The 23,276-nt window shown below is 37.4% G+C and overlaps 1 protein-coding gene across 2 annotated transcripts in view; it reads left to right on the top strand.

Annotated features, from left to right (window-relative positions):
• Positions 1 to 23,276, top strand: part of NECAB1 (N-terminal EF-hand calcium binding protein 1) — a 59,874-nt gene that overhangs the window by 34,011 nt on the left and 2,587 nt on the right. Inside the window, exons 6-11 of one of the 2 annotated variants that reach the window (XM_072034471.1) lie at positions 13,126 to 13,292; positions 15,127 to 15,239; positions 16,321 to 16,397; positions 18,890 to 18,943; positions 20,119 to 20,231; positions 22,311 to 22,388. In XM_072034471.1, coding sequence (XP_071890572.1) covers positions 13,126 to 13,292; positions 15,127 to 15,239; positions 16,321 to 16,397; positions 18,890 to 18,943; positions 20,119 to 20,231; positions 22,311 to 22,388 — 602 coding nt within the window. The remainder of the gene's footprint in view (positions 1 to 13,125; positions 13,293 to 15,126; positions 15,240 to 16,320; positions 16,398 to 18,889; positions 18,944 to 20,118; positions 20,232 to 22,310; positions 22,389 to 23,276) is intronic. The other variant, XM_072034472.1, reaches the window with a different exon arrangement.

Genomic DNA, 23,276 nt, shown 5'->3' with positions numbered 1-23,276 from the left:
TTATACATGTCTGTGTCCTTTGGTTGACAGCAAAAGCTCAGACTGAACCTGAACTCCACTCTGCAGAACATGAGGCTGACTACAAATTAGTCTTCAAGGTTGCCGTGTGCTTTCCGTCCCCTTTGACTTTTCATGGATTTGGGAAACCTTGGTGCCTCTGTCAGACTCTGCTAAACTTTCCCAGAGAAAGTACCATTTCACATAGGCAGTCTTATATATCTAGAAGGAAAAGGAGCAATTTCGTATTTTATTCATTTTATTTATCCAGTTCATGGTCAGATGAACAATCACCACTCAGTCCTTCCTATAGGAAATCTCTGCTTTCCAATCAATTTTTATTGCTGGTTCTCAGTAGATACTTTGCATTAGAGGCAGCTGCAGATCTGGAGCCTGAAATAAACTGCTCAGCTCGTTTCCAAGGAAACTCCTGAGAAAGATGACATGTCAGTCTTCAAGGAAAAGCTAAACAGCAGATCAGAATGTCTGAAAAATATTAAAATGTAATACATAAGTGTTCCTTATTCCAGACATAAAACCCCAAATTAAAACAAAAAAGTCTCTATACTTTTTGGCATACATATAACTAAATTTGATAAAACCAAATTGTGTGAAATTACTTGACTCACATCCTTAAATCTAGTACAAAAGCATACACCGAAAGAGCTTTGTACGTGAAATAGATTTGACTCTTCACATTGTCTTGTGGAGTTTTGTTTGTTTTTAAGTCGCCATGAGTCTTGGAAATCATATACAATGATGAATAAACACTTCAGGTTTTGTTCACAAACATTCCCAACCTGTTCAGCCTTAAGTCAGAAAAATCTCCCACAAAGAGCAATTCAAGTTCAGCTTAACTACAGACCCTTAGTTTTAAATCATGATCAACCAAATTGGCCCTGTTTCTTCAAATTATTTCCAGGTGTAGATATTTTTGAACCAACAGATTAGCAGATAACTGACTCCTACAAGGCAATTAGAGTGTAATTGCTGTGTACTACATTGACCTCTGTGGTTTGAAAAGGTTGTCAGTACAGCTTTCCTAAAATGAACTTTTTTCTAGTCTTCCAGTCCTGTACTATCTGATAAATGAAAATATTTGAAAAAATGAAAATATGCAGAGTCATCTGCAGGACAAAACATTCCAGTCTTCCAGCAATATCAAAACACTTTGAAACCAGGCTTTCTTTGCTATTCTGGGGTCAGATCCTTCCAGCCTAACCAAACTAAGCAGCAGCTGACTGTTTTGGTAGGCTTATTCAAGCAAGTGTGAATGTTCCCAGAGCTTGATGTGGTACAATGAGTAGGAGGGGAGAAAAATCCAAATTTCAGACTTTTTTGCTGAGATAAAGACTTACAGGCCAGCATATCAGATGGGAGAACAGGAAACCCTCCTTGGTATATGAATGGCTAGTGCTCTGCCGCTTGAAGGCAAGGTGCTAAGCTAAAAATGCAGGCAGAAAATGCAGATGTAGAAAGGAACACCTTCTAGCAGGGAAAATACTTTTTTTTTTTTTTTTTTTTTGTAATTGCAAACTTTACATTAGTGTACAACATACTTTAAATACAAAAGACATCTTACTAGAGTATGCCTGGTAGCTATAGCCATTCTGTTGTGGTGCTGATCCCTTGTGTTTTATCTTTATTCAAGGAAGGGTAATGCGCCTGTGGATTTTTAGAGGAACTTGTGCTATTTAATATTTCATTATTTCTCTCCTCAGGATGGAGAGCCTGTGCAAGTTGCTTTTCCAGGAGTGGTGAGGACATTTTTCTCATCGCTTATTTTTCTTGTACCTGCCAGGTTGATATTTTCCTGATCAAAGTACAAGCTGGGATAGTTCTGTGTTTCCTGTTTGTTCTTCATCTTATATACAGGAAATATTAAAATTTAAAGACTCAACAAACATTTACAGAGGCACTGGAAGGCTTCTTTCTTTTTCTGACATCTTTTATAACAAGACACAGAAGTATAGTCAATTAAAATATTTGATCTTAATATTTCCATTAACCAAATAAACATATCACTTTTGACAAGCTGCATTTTTATTCCAGTCACATAAAAATATTATGAGGAGAAACATTGTAACTCACAGCATACAATCAGTCACTGAGTAAAGAGGTACGTAGATGAAAATAGAGCAGGTATTTCTAGGTGCTTGACATGTTGTTTCAATTGACTTCAATGGGCAACTTGTGAATACTGAAAATCAGAAACTAACAGATGAAAGCATCTTTCTTCTGTAAGTTATCACGCCATAAAAGTGCTGCTATTTGTCAGTTACTCAGTAAGAACAAGTTTTGTTCTATCATTTGTATTCCCTGTAGTCTATAGTTTATGGCAAATGCATCCTGCTGATGGTAGTGAACTAATCTAGACTCAGTGAACATGCAAAAGTTCATTTAATCACAAAAAATATCATTTTCATATGAAATGAAGTTGACAATGTAGAGGTATTCGGGGGTTAAACAGAGGCATCTAGTGATATTTAGAATACCTGGGTTCTTCAGTATGTCCAAGATGTTTGCATGAGCCTGGCAAATAGGACACAGGACCTCCAGGAGAACTTCCAGGAGACCCAGGTGTAGAAAAAGCCCTCTCTGGGCACCAGACTCCATTTTATGTACCTGAATAGCTCTGAGGTTACTGAAGCATTTTTCCCAGGGGAGATGTCACACAGAGGAAGACGTGGTGACAGCTTACCCTGGTCCAACAGTTCCTGTAACAAGAAGAAGTCAAAACACCCATCCTAGGTTCTTTTTTTTTTTCTTCTTCTTTTTTTTTTTCTTTCTCTCTCTCTCTCTTTTTTTTTTTTTTTTTTTTTTTTTATTATTACTAGCTGTAGCACACTTCCCTGTCCTCCTGCCTCCATCCTTCCTCCTTGCCAAGAAGTCATTCTCCAGCCAGGCCTGGTCCCCATGTGTTCCCATGTGTCGCCATCACCATCACTAACACCCATGCAGTGAGGTCTTAGAGAGAACGGGGGCCATTTCAGACAATTTCATACATCTGTGCTGCTGGAAGTCTAATCACAGGTGTCAGGTGGCCAAGTGACTGTGCTGGGGGATTTCAGGATGGGACATGCTTCCTTCTCCATGATTTCCATGGCTGTTGGCTTGAGCCTCTCCTAACCCATTACTCTACCATGGACATGACAATGGCCCTGACATACAGGGTACCAACTCTTATCATACTGGAGTGACAATTAAAATTCAGACTTTTTCCATCAGCCTGTTGGTGAAACAGTAGAAATTGGGAATTGTGAGAGCAACTGACCCCAGCAGAGATGCTTCCTTGGGAGAATAGCCCTAAGTGGCCATGTGCTTTTTCCTTTTTCCCCACAAATGCAGTCTGTACCACTCATGGAGCTGTCTCCAAAGTGACTTAAGACCACTAGACCTGTTGTAAGAGTGATCTGACCTTCAGCAATAAAAAGCTTCATACCTAAGCTGTTTCTTATGTTATACTGAGTATACATATTAGATCAGATATTTTAATTCCAAGAGCAAATTATGGAATAGCTCCTATATTTTTAAAAAATGTAAATTACAACTGTCTTTCATAGTTAACGGTGCTTATAAAATGAAACTTTCATCCAGTGGGTAAGAGTGGAGCTTGACCCTGTATAACTTTCTGAAATGCAAATCCAATAAAGCCAGCATGTGTTAATTAGAGCCTATTCTGTTCTAGGCCCAAGGCTGATCATTTCCATGCAGTCCATAAAAAGTGAGATAAGAAGAGAATATTACTTTAGGCACTGCTGCCTCATCAACATAACACATATTCACTCAGATTCTAAAATAGTTTTAATGCGGGGTAAAAAGTATTTAAATAATGTGGAACACCCCACACACACACTGTAGATGGCACTTGCCGTCTATATGAACTGTAACACAATAGCAACCTCCTGGACAGACTTGTCAGCACAATAGGACTATTTTAAAACAAATACTGGAAAAGTCCCCCTTAATCTTTACCTCTTTGTCTTCTTTTCATCGTCCTTATTTCATTGTTTTCATTCCATGTCTTATACCTCTTTTCTTCCTCAAAAGTACAGCAAGAAGTTTCCTCCACAGATGAAAGCCAGAAAGTCCTTTGGCCAGAATAGATGCTAAGTACTTTTTCAAAACTGAATCAAGAAAGAAATGACCTCTGGGTGCACAGTTCTCTTTTAAATACAGTTCTGCAGGTTTTCTTTTGGAGACGAAAGCACTGCAAACTTACATTGAAAGGAAGGGCAGCCAAACATACAAAATGAGGGATGGGATGCTGCAAAATTTCTCCTTTTCAAACTGCAGTCTTTTCTTTGGAGGAACTTTTCTTCCTCCTTTGAAACAATTCTGTGAGGGAGACCAAATGATCTGTCTCTGATAGCTGGGGACCAGATTCAGTGAGCTAGCAAGCAGCTATTAAGCAGCAACAAAAATGACTGCTTCATACCGAGCATTTAAATGTGTAAAACATTTCTTAAAAAAGATGGAAATGAAAGATGAATTCTATTTTCTAGAGCAACCAAGTTCTGAAATAGTCTGCCAATCACTTGGGACAAAAAGAAAAACAAAACAAAACAACAAAACCAAAAACAACCAACCAACAAAACCAAAACCACCACCATTAAAAGAAAAACAAAACACACTGCTTTTTACATGTTGCTTATAATAATGTAGGAAAGGAAGTGTGTTTTATGCAAGAACAAGATGCTGCATTCATTGACAGACATAGCAAGTCTAATTCTTTGCTTCTATGAAGTCATTTATTTTTCTGCTTTGCTCAAAAAAAAGTCTAAGGAAATCAATGCAGCCTTATTATTGGAAAACTTCTTGAATAGTCTAAAAATAAGAACCAGTCAAAGTAAGAGAGAAGATTATAGGAGCTGAAACAGTAATACAGGGACATGCAATTTAGTAACCAATGGTGCATTTATAGTAATTATGTAAATCACTGCTCTTTTGTAGGTTGATACCTATTATAAACCAGAATACCTTGATTTTTTTAATTGCATATTTGAGTAATAGTAACAGTAGCTATTATGTAAATTATAATCCCAAACAAAATAACTGTGAAGAAAAAAAATAGATAAGCAAATGTCAACAATAGAACTCCATGTCTAACATTCTGTTTGAGTGAAAATGAAGTTTCAAATTGTTGGTTTTTTTTTTGTTGTTGTTTTGTTTTATCAAAATTAGTGTTAAATCAGCTGGCACCAGTTTTTGCCCATGACTAGAATTTATTATCAGATTTTATAGAATCATAGTCTTGGTCTCATTGAAATTGCACTTTTTGCAAATGCACCTTCTTCAGAATCAATGTAAACTGTATTACACCCCTGCTACCTGAGAATAATATCAGGCAGGTATTAGTTTATCCCGCTTATTCATGCTTATCCTGCTTTGAATCCAGTTCATTTGTCCCTTACATTCATCACTATATTTTTTCAGGTCAGTTTCAGTCTAAAATACCATAGCTGTCTAGTATTTTGATGTTTTAAAGTGGACAAAGCAACCAGATTTCATTGGAAGTGAAAAGCAGAGCAAAAAGGAGCACCTTGTATTATTCCTTATAAAGAAAGATAAATCTTTTCATGATGAAGATTACATAAGAGACTGAAGGTAGACAAGTGAAGTTCAAGACAGAGGGAGCAGCTGTGGAAATAAGGCAGTATGCAATGACTATTTTTAATAGTGTAAGGCAACTGATAAAAATACATTACTGCAACCTAATGCGTTTCTTAACTGCTCACAGTTAATTCTTCTTGTATATTTGATTGCTTCAGGCTATCTTTTAATTACAGTTAACATTACATTAGTTTAACTTACCATATATTGTAGGTCCTTCCGCTACAGTGACAAGGGGTTTTGATTCTTGTAATTTTTTAGAAGGTGTTTTGAATCTCATAATTATCTAGAAGGTGTAAGACATCAATTAAAAAATCATAGACAAAGGAGAGAGTTTCAGGAAGAATTAACCCTTTCTGAATATCACATTAGAAAACCTCACAAAATATTTATTATGTAATACTACATCGGGGAATGAATGTTGAAAGATTTTCTGTAAATTCATGGTTTTCACAGAGAAGACAAAGGGAAAGTCAGACAGGAAGCAAGTGAAAGATGTGGCTGCCTACTCATTAGCCTTTATGTGACCTGCACTGCCAGTGGCCAGCCTCAAGAATACAAAGTTGAATTGAGAAGGAACATCCTACCCTTCTGGACAGAAGCTGGCCTCATTACAGGGAAAAAAAAAGGGGGGTGTTAATTCTTTGGCCAAAAGAAGAACAAAAGAAGATAATTTTAGTAAAAATAAATAAATAAAATAAAAGCCAGTTCTTTTTTCATTCTAGGAAAAAAAATTGATCTGAAACCCTTACATACTGCCCATGCAAAGAAATTTCTCTATTTCTCACAGGTGCATCATTCAGCTGTAGTATCAGACCAAGCATATCCCCTTTAAAATATTAACAGTGTTCATAGTTACATCTACATAAGGAGAGAGGATTCTAAAGAAAACTTTGTTATATTGAATAAACATTAAGTCCTAAAGACTAGACTTTTTTGTCTGAACCCTGAAGAATTGTCAAAAGTTTTGAACAAAAGAAAATTGAAGAGTGGAGTAAAGCTGATGCCTTTGATGCAAGTTAAAATTTTGATGGGAATTTTTCAACAATCCTTTTAAACTCAACAAAGATAGAAAATGGTAACAACAATATATCAGAGTAATAAATTAACTTGTCACTAAGCTCCTGCTGCATCTGTCTTTTAGGAATTGTTCCCTTTTGCAGGCACAGTTGGTTCTCATATTCTCCTTCTTCCAGCTAATATAGCTATAAAACTGATTAAATGCAGTCTAAAAAGAACCATCCACAAATCTTTTCTTTTGACCATGGATGTCATGACCTAAATTCTATGGGTTGATTTCTCTGCATTCCCTAATTTTTTGTGATACAGTCTTGCCAGGGGTTAGAATTGGAGTCTGGATCCTTTTTGCATAAATATATATGCTCTACTGTTTATCAGCTGTTTGTTGTAAACTTACCTGAGGAGAAGGATGCTGGTGACAGTACTATATATATATGTATGCTAAATATATCATCAGAATAGTGATATATCTGCTAGGAGGCAGAGAGGATCCTATGACTGAACAGCTATTTTTATCTAGGGACATTATTAAATGAAATTTTAGAATTTCATTGCACACTATTTTCTATCTATAAAATTTAATATAATGATTGTTATTGTGAGTCAAGTCAAACGCAGATTAACTCAAAAAGCTTCAAGCAATGAATTCTAAGAACTTGTGCAAGCATATTCCAGAGATTCACCCCTTTCCTCTCTTTCTAGGTCCTTATCAGTGTAATGAAAACTCTTGGGAACTCCTTTGATCTTTTTTGATCTTTGATACTTACTGGGTCAGGAGACAATGTTCAAATTTTCCTGATAGTAGAGATATGCTAATAGTCTTAAAAATATATATATTAATTAAATTAATAACCATGTCTTTAAGCGTGAAAGTGTGAAAGTGCATAGAAATAACTTCATAGCAGGAGGAAAAAAAAAATCTAGCCATTTTCCTGTCAATATCTATCAAAACCCCCAACAGCTTTGACACTTCTATTCTTACAACCTTCTCCCAGTAGCAGTATTACAGATATTTCTGCTACCTGATGATATGAAACACAGCAAAAGCACAGCTACATTTCTTTAAGCTACCTGGTGGTCTTAGTAGGATTTAAATAAGAGTTACTTTTTATTCATGCAAGAATTTTGTACATATTATTGTTGTAAGAAGATGTAAAAAGATACTATTGTATTACCCTTTCAATAATCCCAGTAAAGGAGAGTGTTAGACAGTGCTGGTGGATACTTTTTATAAAACCATAGAATCATTAGGGTTGGCAAAGACTTACCATCTGGTCCAACCACCACCCCACTACCAATGTCACCAGACCATGTCCCTAAGCACCACGTCCAACCTTTCTTTGAACACCCCCGGGGACGGTGACTCCACTGGGCAACCTGTCTCAGTGCCTGACTGCTCTTTCTGAGAAGAAATGTCTCCTCATTTCCAACCTAAACCTCCCCTGGTGCAACTTGAGGCCATTCATATGTCATTGGTCTTACATCAGCATTGTAAGTTGTTATGTCTCTAGACAGACTTTAAACATGCAATTTATTTGAAATATAATACCTTAATAAACTTGTAACATTTGTGCCACATTTTAAAATTGAATTTGAATCTACCTAATAGTTTGAGATATCATGCATTCACTCACTCTTATGAAGAGGATACTGTGAAAGCTGCATTTGTGTGCAGTCATAAGACAACACAATGAAATGAAAAGGGCATGAATTGTTCTTCATTTCAGCACAGCTACTCTGCTTACTTTTATAACCTCATTTTAAAATCATAACCTGGGGCACTATCCCATTAATGTAGGCTCTAAACATACAGGGCAGGTCTGCTGCCCTTCTATGACCAATGACAATTTAAATAGATTATTCTTTACTGATTTTGACTCAATGATAAGAACTTTTTAGTTGCTTGAGGGTGTTTTCTGTACAGACATGTAAGCAATTTTTTATTAAATTATTTTGATACGACACATAAAATAGGAAATAGAAAATTGCAGCCATATGACGGTAATAAATGCTATAAGTAGTGCTACAAATAAGGTACAAAAATGTAAAATAGTGTTATATGACATAAACTAATATATAGTAAAACAAATATAGGAAGGAGAGGCCAAGGGAACTAAATTTGTTCAGACTGGACAAGAGGCTGAGGGAAGACATAATTCTTCTACCTGAAGGAGTGCTGTGGAGAAGGCAGCACAATTGTTTGGGGCTGCATAGCAAAAGAACAAGAGGCAACAGCTACAGCTTGCAGAAAGGAAAAGTCTGACTAGATGTATGGAAAATAATTTTCACAGTGAGGGTGGAACAACACTGGACCAGGCTGCCCAGAGAGACAGCAAAATCTCCATCCACAGAGATGTTCAGCGCTCAGCTGGACAGCCCAGAGCAGCCTAGCTTAAAAGTTGGCCCTGCTCTGAACAGAGGCTGGGCTAGATGACTGCCAGATGGCCTTTACAAGTAAGCTTGTGGGGATTTTGCCTCCGATCCCACCCATTCTAAATGGGTTAAGTTTTCTCTTTCTTCTAGACATGTTTAGTTGGCTTGCCCCAAGTAAATGAACACAGGCATCCCCCTCCTTCCTCATCTCAGCTTTCTGCTTTTCTGATAAATGGGTCAGTGCTACACCAGGGCTATCAAGAGGTTGGGGGCTGGAACCAGGGCTCAAGAGGATCCAGAGAGTCCCTTAATCTGTAGCATCTCTGAGATGTAAACTCCCTCAGGAAACACCTAAGCCTTGCCTACTCCGCCTTTGTACAAGGAGAACCTTTTCTGCACCTTTTAAGGTAGCTGTAAGCCAATTTTAAAGACCACGGTGACCTTTTCCACAGGGAAATCATTCATTATATGTATTTTCACTAGCATTAATAGAAACTCATATCTTAGCTGCTCACAAAGGTCACAGTTGTCTCTTGATGAAGGCGATATGGAAAATTGCCCTCATTCATTCACAATCAGTAAAACCAACAACCAGAGCGATATGTTAACACAGACTTATTTCATTTGGACTGCCCAAACTGTTGTGCTGTATAATGTGTATGCTAATGAACTGTAATTTACAGTTAATGACATTCAGGAAACGGGCCATTTTTCTAGTTTATGTACAGAGGCCATCAGTGTGTCCCATTATTAATTGGCAGTGCAGTAGGCTAACAATACAAATGCTCTGCTTGCCAGCTAAGCTGATTCTAACATAATATACACTTAATAAATTGGTACACACTTTTCTTAATTCAAAATTAACATTTTCTTTCATCTGGTGAAATGCTGTAAGAGTGCCCATTTAGCAAAATGGAAATTAAGGTCTTTTTCTATAGGAAAGAGAATGGTGAAATGACAAAGCATGGTTGGTAATTCCTCATTGCTAAGAATTGCAGTTGAGATGTAATTGGAATTGTAACTGAAAGTCTTTTTCCCTCCATGGCTTGAATTATGATAATGTTAATGATTTATATATGCAAAGTACTTCCTTGCATAATCTTTTTTACAAAAGAATTTTACAAGGACCATTAGGAGTAGTTAGCTGTCACTGAGTAGGAGTTGGGACACCAGCAAGGTGGTCAAACCTTAAAATCCCACTTACATGGGAGCCACATCAAATCCATGCGGAACGGATGTTGCCTGTTGAACCCTTTGATAGGGGTATACAGAGACACCCCATTTAAAGCAATGGAAATATTCCCACTGGTTTCAGTCTATGAATTAACCATGTTTGTAAATATGATGAAAAGTTAAATGGAAATTTAAATGATATCTGTAGAAATTATTGTTATTTTTTTTAATTCTCTTAGTAATTAAAGAAAAATATTGAATAGTCATTTGCCCAACTGGTATGATGTGTTGGAAACACCAATATTTTCATAAAATATAAATAAAAGGAAAAAGTCTTTGATAATTCTAGACCCCCACAGTTGATGTTAGCATCCTGCCTAACCTTTCTTTTCATAAAGACTCTATGCACCTGAAAAGGTAGCCCTAAACCATTTTCAGAAATCACAAGGACCTTTTCCACAGGGAAGCCTGTAAAGATACAACTAAAGGAATACAGAACCAGAACAAAAAGGGCTAAATCCTGGTGTATGCATAAACCTGAAGTCAGTCTTATTAAAAATCCATTAAGAGCTTTCACATGCAGGAAAGCATTTCTGAAGTAGTTAGGAAGCAGCCAACTTCAGACAAGTGTTGGCAAGTAATACATAGCTACTGTTTATATCATCCCCCATCAGCAAGGGCCTGCCTGAGCAGTTTGCAAAATGATGTGCATTTAAGCTGTAATTCAGCATGCTGGTATCTTACTTCCCATGACTACAAGCAGGAAGCTATAAAGAAGTATCTGTAGGGATTACTTTTTGGATACACAAAATTTTAAGACACACTGATTATCCTCCTCTCCTTGTGATATTGCTTTAATATTTAAAAACTTATAAGAAACGGTCAGTTCTATCATGTTTTGTTCATTTCCAAGCACTGGTGAAAGCTGAGAAAATAAACTTAACAGGGATCTCAGCTGCAGGGTTTTACTTAGCTGCTCATACTACACAGATTCACACACCTTGTTCTTACAAGGTGTTCTTTTGGTTATAGAGTCAGTGCTTCACACCTGATTCATTTGAAGGCAGAATAAATAAATATAGCTGAGTATGAAGGTCCTGGTCACATAAGTAACTCTGATGGTTCATGGGTGGCTCAACATGTAAGTTTTCTGTAGCAGTCTTGCAGCAAGAACCAGCTTAATAGCCTGTACTGTGAATAGAGAGAAGGTGCTTTTGAAGCAATTATCATACAATCTTTTATTTTACATTTAAATTTCAAAACATCCCATATTTGTGTTCTGATTACAAACATGTACATGCAAAAATCAAGCAAATTCAAAGAGAAGTCTAAAAGTCAGAAAGACATTTCAGCTGTAATTCACATTGGGAAGACAAGGGAAGAGCTTAAAATCTGATTCCTTGTGTGATGGAGAGAGCAGCTCTATGAATTTTTCAAAGACATTTTTCTGTTTTAAGCCTGTGTTCAAACATGGAGCTGATTTTGTTGCAGATCTTGATGGGATCAAGTGAAACTTTCAAATCAGGGCATGACTTACGCTGGCCCAGAACAAGACAAAAACTAGGTTCATTAACAAGTTAAAAGAAAAACCCAGATGGGCATCATTGTGCTGAATGTTCTACTGCCTGTAAATGCTGAGGGAGGAAAACCTGGAAGAATGGGAGAAAAAAAAAAAAAAAGGAAAGGAAAGGAAAGGAAAGGAAAGGAAAGGAAAGGAAAGGAAAGGAAAGGAAAGGAAAGGAAAGGAAAGGAAAGGAAAGGAAAGGAAAGGAAAGGAAAGGAAAGGAAAGGAAAGGAAAGGAAAGGAAAGGAAAGGAAAGGAAAGGAAAGGAAAGGAAAGGAAAGGAAAGGAAAGGAAAGGAAAGGAAAGGAAAGGAAAGGAAAGGAAAGGAAAGGAAAGGAAAGGAAAGGAAAGGAAAGGAAAGGAAAGGAAAGGAAAGGAAAGGAAAGGAAAAAAAGAAATGAAATCATGGATACAAGGAACCTGGTGAAAGAGGTACAAGGGCTTTAAGTCACAGACCGGTCTGAACTTCTCAGTTCCGCCAGAAATAAAATATCTCTATCAAAGAATAATTACAAGGGCAAAACCTCTATCTAATTATATAAGCAAAATAGGCACAAATATTTTTGAACACATTAAATATACTGAAAATGTAGTTGTACAAAGAAACATTACAGACTGATAAATATAGGTACAATAATAAGCAAGTTTCAACTGAAAGAACACTTAGACACATTTCATATAATTATGAAATATGTAGATATACAGTTTCAAAAATAATTAAGCAAATTACAGGAACAAAAGTCTGTCAAGGACTGCAACATTCAAAAGACGCTATTTCTGGCACTGGCAGTCCTTGAGCCAAACTGCTGGTGCACTTCAAGGCAGCATCCCTCAACACGTGTCCTGCTCAAAGCATCTTCCTGTAATCAATGGGAGAGAGACAGGCCACTTGACTAGATAAATGGCTTTTTACAAGAGTCAATGTGAATAAAAATTTTAAATTCACTTCTATAGCTGTCAGTCATATCTTGTTTTTTCCATACTTAAGAAGTAATGTGGTACTGCAATCAACTGGAGTTAGGAAATGTGCAAGAAAGGTAGACTTTTTTTTAGTAGAAACAATGTTGTGGAAGTGTGTACCTGGGCCTCTCTGAGCTTGGGTGGATTCAGCATCCGTACCTGAAAATTCAGAGATCTTTTCATCCATAAGCATACAGGTTGCCTGTGCAGTTTGCATGTATAAACACCAAAACATCCAGCTGCCTCCTTTCTGAACTAAACCTGAATCTTTCCTCTCATATTTCTAACAGTAGGCAGATCCTTACCTTTTCCTTTTTTTTTTTTTCCTTTTTTCTTTTTTTCCTTTTTTCTTTTTTCTTTTTCTCTTTTTTCTTTTTTTCTTTTTTTCTTTTTTTCTTTTTTTCTTTTTTTAATTCAATTTTTAGGACTATCAGGAAGCTTCTAATTTGGAGCAGTTTGTGACTCGCTTTCTTCTGAAGGAGACACTGAACCAGCTTCAGTCCCTCCAGACCTCCTTGGAGTGTGCCATGGAGACCACGGAGGAGCAGACTCGGCAGGAAAGGTCAGCAAACTGCAGTGATGGGCACGAGGGGTGAGTGGGGTCACCACCAACCTCCGAGACCATTTAATGTTTCATCCAGCACCCTGATGTAGGGAATCACCAGAGAAATTAGGATATTTTTTATTCCACAATGGAACTCATTGATAGTAATAGGAGTTTTCCTCAAATTGAATAGACAGTTTCCACTCTGATCCTATAGTGGGCTGCATGTAGAACTGAGAAACTGCTGAGTGAGATCATTTTGTTGCACCCTACCTCCTTTGACTTCTTGTAAAATCCATTGACTATTTCGTATCAAATGCAGAAACCAGAGCAATGCAAGGTGAAGAGCTCTGAAATTACCAACATCATTGACTGCCTCCTTGTTTGCTTCTTCCAGCTTTATGTTGTTGTTTTGTGTTTTTTTTTTTTTTTTCAATCCTGTTTGCACAACAGTCCAACATTGAGAAACAGCCAGCGTCTTGCTGTAACATGGGGCCTACAATATTGGTTTACACTTAAGTCTATAATTTCTCCATCACCTGCGCAATCTATATACAGGTTTAGCTGAATTTAATAGCATCACCTCATAGATGAGAATTTGTAAGAACTTGGCTTCATGGATTTGTTTTCCTTGGTATGTTATAGTTTAAGATGATAGTGAAAGCAAAGTACAAACTGTTTTTTCAAGGGCAAAGAAGAACTCAGTGCTTCGTATGTTTCAAAACACAAAGCTTTTTATTGGAAATGACATTTTCTTGATTGCTTTGCTGTTGGATATGAGGTTTCTGAAGTACATGGATGACATGCTGGGTGGGGTTTTGTGCTGGCAGCTTGACCACAGGATCAAGCAGGTTTTGGAGGATGGGGGTGTACAGGGTATGCACAGTATAAGTACCCATCTATTCATGTGTACTTCTTTCTAGGCTCCCCACACACTTGGTAGGAGAGAAAGAAGTCTCTAATGGCCAGTTCAGAGCTAGAGCTTAACCATCCTCTGCAGTAATCACAGGCTTCTTCTCTGACTTGCCTTTTAGGATAGTCCCTGTAGAAAAAGTATCTAGAAAAAAGTGTGGGAAGTATCTTTGTAACTCAACCCACCAACTTGCGTGTATAGGATAAGGAACTGTGATACTTTTGAGCCAAATATAATCCCCATTTTCTGAGGTAGCAATAGAAAAGCCAGACAGAGTCAGAACTTTAACTACAGCTATTTTGGAGAAAATGGGGTTATTTTGTACTGCAGATGCCTGAGACCTTTTGTAAAATCATCTTTAATTATGCTTAACTTAACTGAGGGGCAAACTGTCTGACCCACTAAGGCACTCCTAAGCTAATTTAAGAGTCTTCACACTGGGGAACTGCCATAATTTGGCTTACAGTTAAGAGATTTTATCCTGTTCGTGTGCTGCAGCAAGTACCATCCTAAAATATCTCCTTAATATAGTTAAATCTTCTCAATTTAAAGTTCATCTCTCATGTTCAGCTCCTCTTATGATCCCAGTTCCACTGCAGAGGTGAGAGAAAACTCATGAACCACAAGAAGACACTGGAGGACTGGCTCCTCAGGCTGGGGAAGAACCACATCACTGTCAGACCTCAAGTTTTCCTTCCCTAAAAGATAGGTTTAGGACAACATAACCTTCCCTTTTTTTCCCATCTTTAATGCCTAGTGATCTAGTCTAGTCATTAAAGTCATTAAAAACAGAAGTGATTATTTGTAGTGAAAATCTAGAAAAGAATTCAGTAGCCTCAGTAGTTCTGTGTCCTTTTTTAATTTAAAGGAGCAGATACAAGGATGTTAAAACATATTTCTGAAAACAAAAAGAGGAGACATGCTCTCCCACACACATTACCTTATGAACTGTCTTGTGTTTCTGTGTAGACAAGGTCCAACAAAACCAGAGGTGCTCTCAGTTCAGTGGCCAGAAAAACGCTCAGCTCGAAGGCTGCAAAGGAACAACAGCCTATCGCCAAACAGCCCTCATTTTAACACAGGTAAAGCATGTCGCATTTTAAATATATACAAAACATATGCATAAACACACACACAGAGAAAAATATATGTTTATCTTCCTCTCAAAGCTTTAATATAGATGTGCGAACTCATTCAGGTGCTTTACTGGCAGAAACCTTCAATTTAATACAGGAGATATTAACTCAAACTGTAGGGAAAATAAATGTAGCCAAAGATATGAAGCAAAAAAAAAATATATATATGTAAATAGGGGCCAAATTGGGATATTGTTTTGGGGCTGGTGGTTGAGCCAGCATTTCTTAGGTAATATTTATAGCCTGTAGATAAGAGAGAAACAGTGAGGACATAACTTATACAGAAGCAAATTCTCATGGGATGACTTACATCCCAGCTGAGGGGAACAAATGAGAAACAGAAAAGGAAAATACAAAATCTGAAGGAAAAGAAGTATTTCATTTATTAAATTGTTAAAGGTTATACAAAAAAAAATCTGATGCAGCATCTGTGGGATATATTTGAAAATAATCACAGCATGGCTCCGTCCTCCCTGCACCCTCCCCTCAGGGATGTGCAGACAGTGATGAGATCCCCTGGGCCTCCTCTTCCCCAGGCTGAGCAGTCCCAGCCCCTTTCCTTCTAGGAGAGCTGCTCCAGGCCCTTCATCATCTTCATGGCCCTTTGCTGGACTCTCTCCAGTATGTCCAGGTCTCTCTTGTACTGGAGGCCCCCAGAACTGGACACACTCCTGCAGGTGTGGCCTTACCAGTGCTGAGCAGAGGGGTAGGATCACCTCCGTTGACTTGCTTGTGATACTTTGCCTAATGCAGCCCAGGGAAACATCAGCCCAGAGTAACATCAGCATGCAGTTTTCTTTCTGTGTTGGATTTCTACTGTATCTTAAGAAGAAAGAAAATCATTCATACAGACAAAATCATGCTTTGCCTTAGTTACACCAAAATGAACACTGAAATAATTGCAGCACATTCTTTTGAGAAACAAAATAATTTGCAAGCTAAGTTAAACATTTCTACAAAATAAATGAATATACTACGTTCCAGCATTTAGTAATATTTTACTCTTCATCATTTGTGTTTTACAAAGGCTGGACTGAGGAAGACAGCCAGTGGATGACCCAGATAAACAGACTCCAGAAGCTGATTGACAGGCTGGAAAAGAAGGTGTGCATTTCTGTTCTTCTGGTTGTTCGCTCACTCTCAGTAAAAATTTATGGTGCAATCCTGAAACCACAAATGCTTGTCAACATCCCAGTGACAATCTTCCCAATCAATAATGCCTGAAACTTCAACACTACCTAAGTGAGCTAACATTCATTATATGCCTACATTTTCCTTTTACCTTCTTCATTCCTGTTTCGTGAGAGCACGATCTACTAAATATTTACAGCACTTATTTTTGGAGTTGACAAATTGTCAAGTGTCTTTAATGTTGTATGTGCACATACTGTATGTATACAAAGCACACTCCATGCATGTAACAGTAATAACATACAAAAACATCATTCAGGGATAGTTAAGTTTGTCGCCTGAGTAACACAGTTTGGAAGAAAAAAGCTAAAATACAAGATAAAGCTCAGGCTCCATGTAAAGCTATGAGATTAACTAATTTTTTGGTTTTCTAGATAAAAACAAAAATAACTCATTTTGACAAAACAAAATGGCAAATTTAAAAATAAGCATTTTATTTTGCTTTGAGGGATTTTAACCCTTCCTACAAAACACATAACAACTTGAAAATGGAAGCGTAGCTTCCAATTTAAAAAAGAAATAAAAACATAAATCTTGAGCCAAAAGTTTGGGTTTTGTGCATGCTTTCCCTTCCACAAACTCAACCCAACTCCATAGGCAAAGTTTTTCTGATGAATTTAATCAAAATTATATAAAAAAATCTGAAAAAAAAAATTACTGGACATTTTCATAACTACTTATTCCCCATCCACAAGCCCCACCATGAGAAACTGAGTTCACCACAAGGAATACACCACAGTCTTACCACTGGCAGCTTTTCACACACTTCCCTTTTGCATCACCGTGGACACAACTATTTATAAACATCTGATATCACATTTCTGTATGACTGGAGGATATTGTCGCCTTTACTTATGCTGGGAAGTCTGGCAATGACCCGCCTCTAATCCAATGATACCAAGGCTTCCAATGGCTTGTAAAAGGATGAGTAGCATTAGTCTGTACAGAAAATGTCTATTTAATATCTTTTTTCCACTCATATTTGTTGCTACCTTAGGTTTTAAAAGTCGGTTTATGTCGCTGTGTGGTGAGGTTTTTTTGTTGTTTGTTTGTTTGGGGGGGGATAAAGAAGAGCAGGAGAAGAAGCAAGGAAAACTGCCTCTTAAAAGTGCTGTCTAACTCAATCTGTCTTCTGTCAAAGGTGAACTTAACCACGAATAAGTCTCATAAGTCATTTCTTTCCATCAAATTCTAAAGTTATACCGAAAAAATATAATCTCGCTGTCCTAAGAGACAGTTTCCAGTACAACTTGAGTCATTCCTTGCTTCTTTTTTCCATAACTTTCCCCAGAAAAAGTTTGCATTGAAAATATAGGAGAACCACAGGAATATGCATTTTCCCTCAGGGACTATCTGAGGTGCCTGCGCTGACAAATGAGCTATCAAAATTCCCCATCACTCCTTAATGTTCGATGCAAGGCCTGCAGGATGGGTACAGCTGCACAGCAGCTCATGTGTGGCTGCCGCTGCTGGAGTCCCTGTGTCCATCTTAATTCCACCCACCCACCTCTCGGTGGCTTTGCAGCCAGTAGGGGATTTGTGCCGGCAAAATGCCTGCTACCTGAGATAAATCAATCCTCACTCGGCTGTAGGCTCATTTTTTTTAATCTTTGTGGCACAAGAAATGTTTGCAAGAAGAAGCGAAGCATCACTAGCACTGATTTTTGCTCCAGCTGCTATTGCAAATAGTTGTGTGTGGGGTTCAGGCACTAGAACATCCATATGTCGCTGGGTTAGCGAGTACTGTGAGTTCCTAGTACAAAAACGTTAATTTTGTGTGCAGTGCTGGATGGTGTTTGCATGAATCACTGACTCATGGAGCACGCACCCAGTTGTGTGTTCAGCCAGCACACTGCTTCCTCACTAAGGCATCTGTTTGCTGCTGCTCCATCTGTCCTCAGAGGCATCAGATCAGAAATCTCACCTGAAGCATTGTGAATGTGTTTTCCATGCTAGAAAGTAGTTACTTACATGTATAAACAACACACATAAAGAAGTTTCATTTGTATAAAGTTTTCTGATGATATAATAGGAGCTGAGAGTTTATTTCAAATTACCATCCTTGCTCCTCTCCATGTCACATCTCTCTTCTCTGAAGTCCAACGTACATTTATGAACAAGGGGATTAGCTACAAATGAAAAGCTACCTACTCAGCATTATAAAAAAAAATAAAAATAAAAATAACTTTACAAACAGCCTGGGTTGAATTTAACCACTGAAATGGACAAGATTCAGCAATGCTTGTGTTTGGCTTACAGCTGATAAAGAAGAAATTTAATTATAATTTCTGGATATATAACAGAAGCTAAGCACTGGAATAGTTTGTTAAAAGCTAAGACTAGAATACATCTGTAGTATTTCAGCACTTACACTTTTTTTTTCTTCCTTTTTATTTGCCTGTAAGGACTTAAAGCTTGAGCCATTTGAAGAAGAAGTTTTGGAAGAAAATGCAAGATCTGTAAGTGTTCTTCAAGATAATAAATGTTTGATTTTCAATGCTAGGTATTGACATGACAGTCTCACCCTATCTCTGTTAAAAAATAATTCATTTTAGTCAGCAGAATACGTTGTGTAAGAGGCAACAGAATAAAATTTAAAATACCCAGGCAAAAATCTCATGCTATTTTTTATATTATTTTCAGAGGATACAATCAGACAAAAACTCAGCTTCTGTAAAAAGGAAAAAGGCATCATTAGCAAGATTTACCAGATTTGGCAAAAGAGTCTATGAGATTTAAGCTTCTCTGCTCCTGATCATCTAATACTACATACATACTTCAAATATAGTACAGTCTCCCTTCCTGCCAAATCTGCCATAGGAAACCTTATCAAGAAGGATGGGAGAGCATCAAGCATAAAGCAATAAACATAAAATCCCAGGATGGCTGAGGCTGGCAGGGCCCTCTGGAGCCACCTGGTGCCACCTGTGCCCAAGCAGGGACACCCAGAGCAGGGTGCCCAGCACCACGTCCAGGCGGCTGCTGAAGGGCTCCAAGGAGGAGACCCCACAACTTTGTAACTCTGTGATAAAATAAGGAATTTTATGGATCATCTATTTTGGATATTTTTTCAAATGCATTTGATTTGCATTTTGTTAGGTTCAAAGCCCTGAATATAGGAGCGCTAATGTATTTGAATATTTTTGAAATTTCAGAGCCAAAAGAGATTATACAATATTGCTAGACAGATTGCTTGTGAAATCCGTGAGACAACAGTATTGAAAATCAAAGCAGAAATGAGTCAAAATGTGTGCAAAAGGTCAAGATGTGCTAATTAGGAAGCACATGGACTTTCTTTATATACTTCATTGGTAAAGTTAACAAGCTTCAGTGGTTGAATCAGTGTGTAAACTACTTATGACAGCTAAATAATAATCACAATTATTCAGTATAAATAGGTCTTCTGTACTGCCAATCCCACAAGCAATTCTGCTTCTCTATTTTAGGTCTAAAACAGGGACTGCAAACTTCAAAGGAACTTCTGTGGGTTTTCTTTGATAATTTCATTTTCTGTTGTTTTGTAGTAGACTTTTCTTAGTTTAAAGTATAAGGGTGTCATAGGATGATATGGCAATATACATACATATACATATGTTATTTATCTATGTTATTTATTTATTTATTTTTGCACCAGCACATAATGATTGTTCAACGTCAAATGTCAGTGGTAGAAGAGGAAATCGAGGAATTTCGTCTTGCTCTGAAGCAGTACGTGGAGTCTGCTTCTGCTCAGGGCGGCTGCTTGCAGTAAGTACAATGCTACTCTCCTGGGGCCAAACACAGGGATATAATCTATTTTCTTGAATAACCTTTAAGCAAAGATGGATTATTAATGAAGAACCTGTAGTATCTTCTTTCCTGGCTGGTTATGCATGTGTATTAAGACAGAACTTTTCAAAGACACCAAAAATCAGAAAGGGATGTTGAAGCAGATATGTGAACTTTCATCAGAAAATGTTCAAAAATGTTGAATCTTGCTGTGAAAAAAATCCTGCTTCTGTGTACAATCCCCCCACCAAAGCCATACAGGATATACCGAAGATACTACAAAATTTTTAAAGGCTCTGCAGGTTGCCAGTTCACAGCTTCTGGAAGCTCCTAAGGTTTCACCTTTACTGGAAAACTGTATTTGCCATCCAGCATTTGTGCTCACCTGGTAAGTGAGCAATGTAGCAATTTGTTTGCCACTTCTTTGCTTGGAAGCTTTCAATATCTTTCCCTTAAGTTGTCATTAAAAATAAAATAAAATATCATTCATAATAAAGAATGAAAAAAAATAAAAAGCAAAATTTTCATTAAAACAAAGTGTATTTTTGCTTTGTTCCTTTTAGAATGAACGAAAATATTAGAACTGAGTTAAGAATAAGTTTCAGTGACTCACCACTGTACTGAATTTCTAAATTTAACAGACTTGAGAAAGCTACTAACATACGCATTTCCACTATGTGTACCACTATGACTATGTAGACCACGATGAAATAGATATTTTTATAGTGTGTACACAATATGGTTCCTATATATTCAAAGGCTTCAGTGGCTGCCTGCCACATCCCTAATTTGTGCGTCTTACTGCTACGAGATCATCACGCTTACGATGATCGTATCAGTAGTGTTCACACAAACCAGAAAAATAAAAGTTAGCTGGAAGAACAAAGACCGACACTCGCCATCCTTCTGAAAATGAGCATCCAACAAAACGCTGCAGCGATGCAGACCTGTCAGGGAGAGAGCTTACACCACTTCAGAATACAACTTAATAAACGATGGCAAAAACTTACTTTCCTTCCGAAGTTTACAGGCATTTGGTAAGTCTGCAATGCCACCTACTGGTTGGTTTTGAGTTTATGCTTTTGACATGATTTTTTTTTCCCCAACAGTTCTTGATAATTTTTGATATTTTACAATGTACTTTTGCATATAGCAGGAAAAATCTAGTCATTCCTATAAATTCATTACATATTATGGTGTTAAACATAATCAGAGACCAGTTTTCAAGCACATCAGTAGCAAGATCAGAGAAATCTCGGGTACTCGGAGAAATACATATATATGTTTATTGTGCTATACATCTAAACACCACTTTGAGTACCCAAATGCATAACTACCCTACATGTAATAAAGCTCATATGCTCAGGATAATAAGCAGGATGATTCTGTGTAGAGGATGAGAAGTATTTAATGGGTCACCTTTTACTCATGATAAATAACCTGAATAGCATAAAAACAAGTAAATAATAGCAAAAGTTATTATTTTCATAGCTTATCTTCCATAGACATCGACCTGTCTTTATTCTCTGCTGCTATTTGCTTCCAAGGCACCTAGGGTACCCCTCACAGAACAGGGCAAACTTCACAAAGTAAATCCTCAGTGGAGGTGCACAAGTCACTCTCTAAACCTCCTTGAACTGTTCTCTACGTGCAATGGGCTATATAAGTTGATTTACTTTGAACCAGTTGTCTGATTAATTTTCCGTATTACTGATTGGCATTGCTTTGGATAAATGACACTAATGGAGCAATATGAAAAATGAGCTTCATAAATGAGTCCATCATAAAAGTTACTAGTATTAAAAGTTAATAAATAAAAAGCCATGAAAGTACCCTTTAAAATCTCATAATGTTTTTTTTTTTTTAAAAAAAAAAAAAGCTCAGATAATTTGCAGCTTTCTTCTCAAAATTCATGAAGTGTTCAATTGTTGTTTTGTTGCATTTTTCTTTCAAAAATCCCTGTATTTGATTCATACTCTTAAGGCACGTGGGAAAAGATGCATATGTGCAATAGCTCTGTTACACTTGACTCAATTTGTTCTGCCCTCCATTTCCTAGTGTTTCCATACAGAAACTTCCAAATGATTCCCGCTTCATTGTTTATGAGTTCTGGGAGAACAGCAATGCCTGGAATAGGTAAGTTGTGTGGGTTTTGTTTTGTTGGGTTTAGAGGGAGAGGGAAAGTTTTGAAGGTTAGAGAGCAATTGCGTAAAAGAACTGAATATGAATTAACTACTGCCAATCAATCTCTTGCTGAATATACAACACTTCAGGAGAGAAAAAAAAAAAAAAAAGAGAAACCACTTCAATTTCTATTATACTGAAGGTCATAGATAAAATCAGCAGAGAGACACAGCCAGTTCCAGACAGAAAAAGTCTGAAAGTGAATAGAGAAAGGTACAGCATCAGATGGGTAGTAGCTGATCAGAGACGAGTAGGGAAACAACTTCAGCATAGTTCAGTGGTGATAACACGGGATGCAACAGGGGCCAACGAAGGAGTGAGGAGGTGCACCACCACCCTGCAGCACATGTGAGCATGTGAGCAATCATTAGCTCTGCCCAGGTCTCCCAAATCCACAGCATAAAATCTTATCAGACAGATTCTCAAAATGTCTCTTAGGGACTGAAGGATTAAGTTGTGGTAATCTAAAATCTTACCAGCTGATTTCTAGCCTGCAGCAGGCAGATAGCTAAGAAAATGAGTGGAGACAAAAAGATTTTCCATAACTAATATTAAAAAAGTAAAAATAAAAACCAACCATAAGGTCCTAAATCTGCCCTGTTCTGAAATCAGATGGAGAAGCTTTAGTATCTTCCCTTCTGAGCACAGCCCCAGTTCAAGACAGGTAAGGTTACTGACAGAAAGACTGAAGTCTTTCAGGTCAACACATTTGGAACAAGGACTGCTATACTGGGTCAAAACCAAGAGGTGAACATCAGAGTAACAGTTAACAGTACAGAAAAAAAATGCTTTTTTAACATAACATGCAAGAATGACATGTTCTTTCATTGCATATAACGT

Source organism: Anas platyrhynchos, chromosome 2, assembly GCF_047663525.1.
Source record: "Anas platyrhynchos isolate ZD024472 breed Pekin duck chromosome 2, IASCAAS_PekinDuck_T2T, whole genome shotgun sequence".
Lineage (NCBI taxonomy): Eukaryota > Metazoa > Chordata > Aves > Anseriformes > Anatidae > Anas > Anas platyrhynchos.
Note: the sequence above shows the minus strand (reverse complement) of the source record. Positions and strands in the feature narration are given on the sequence as shown.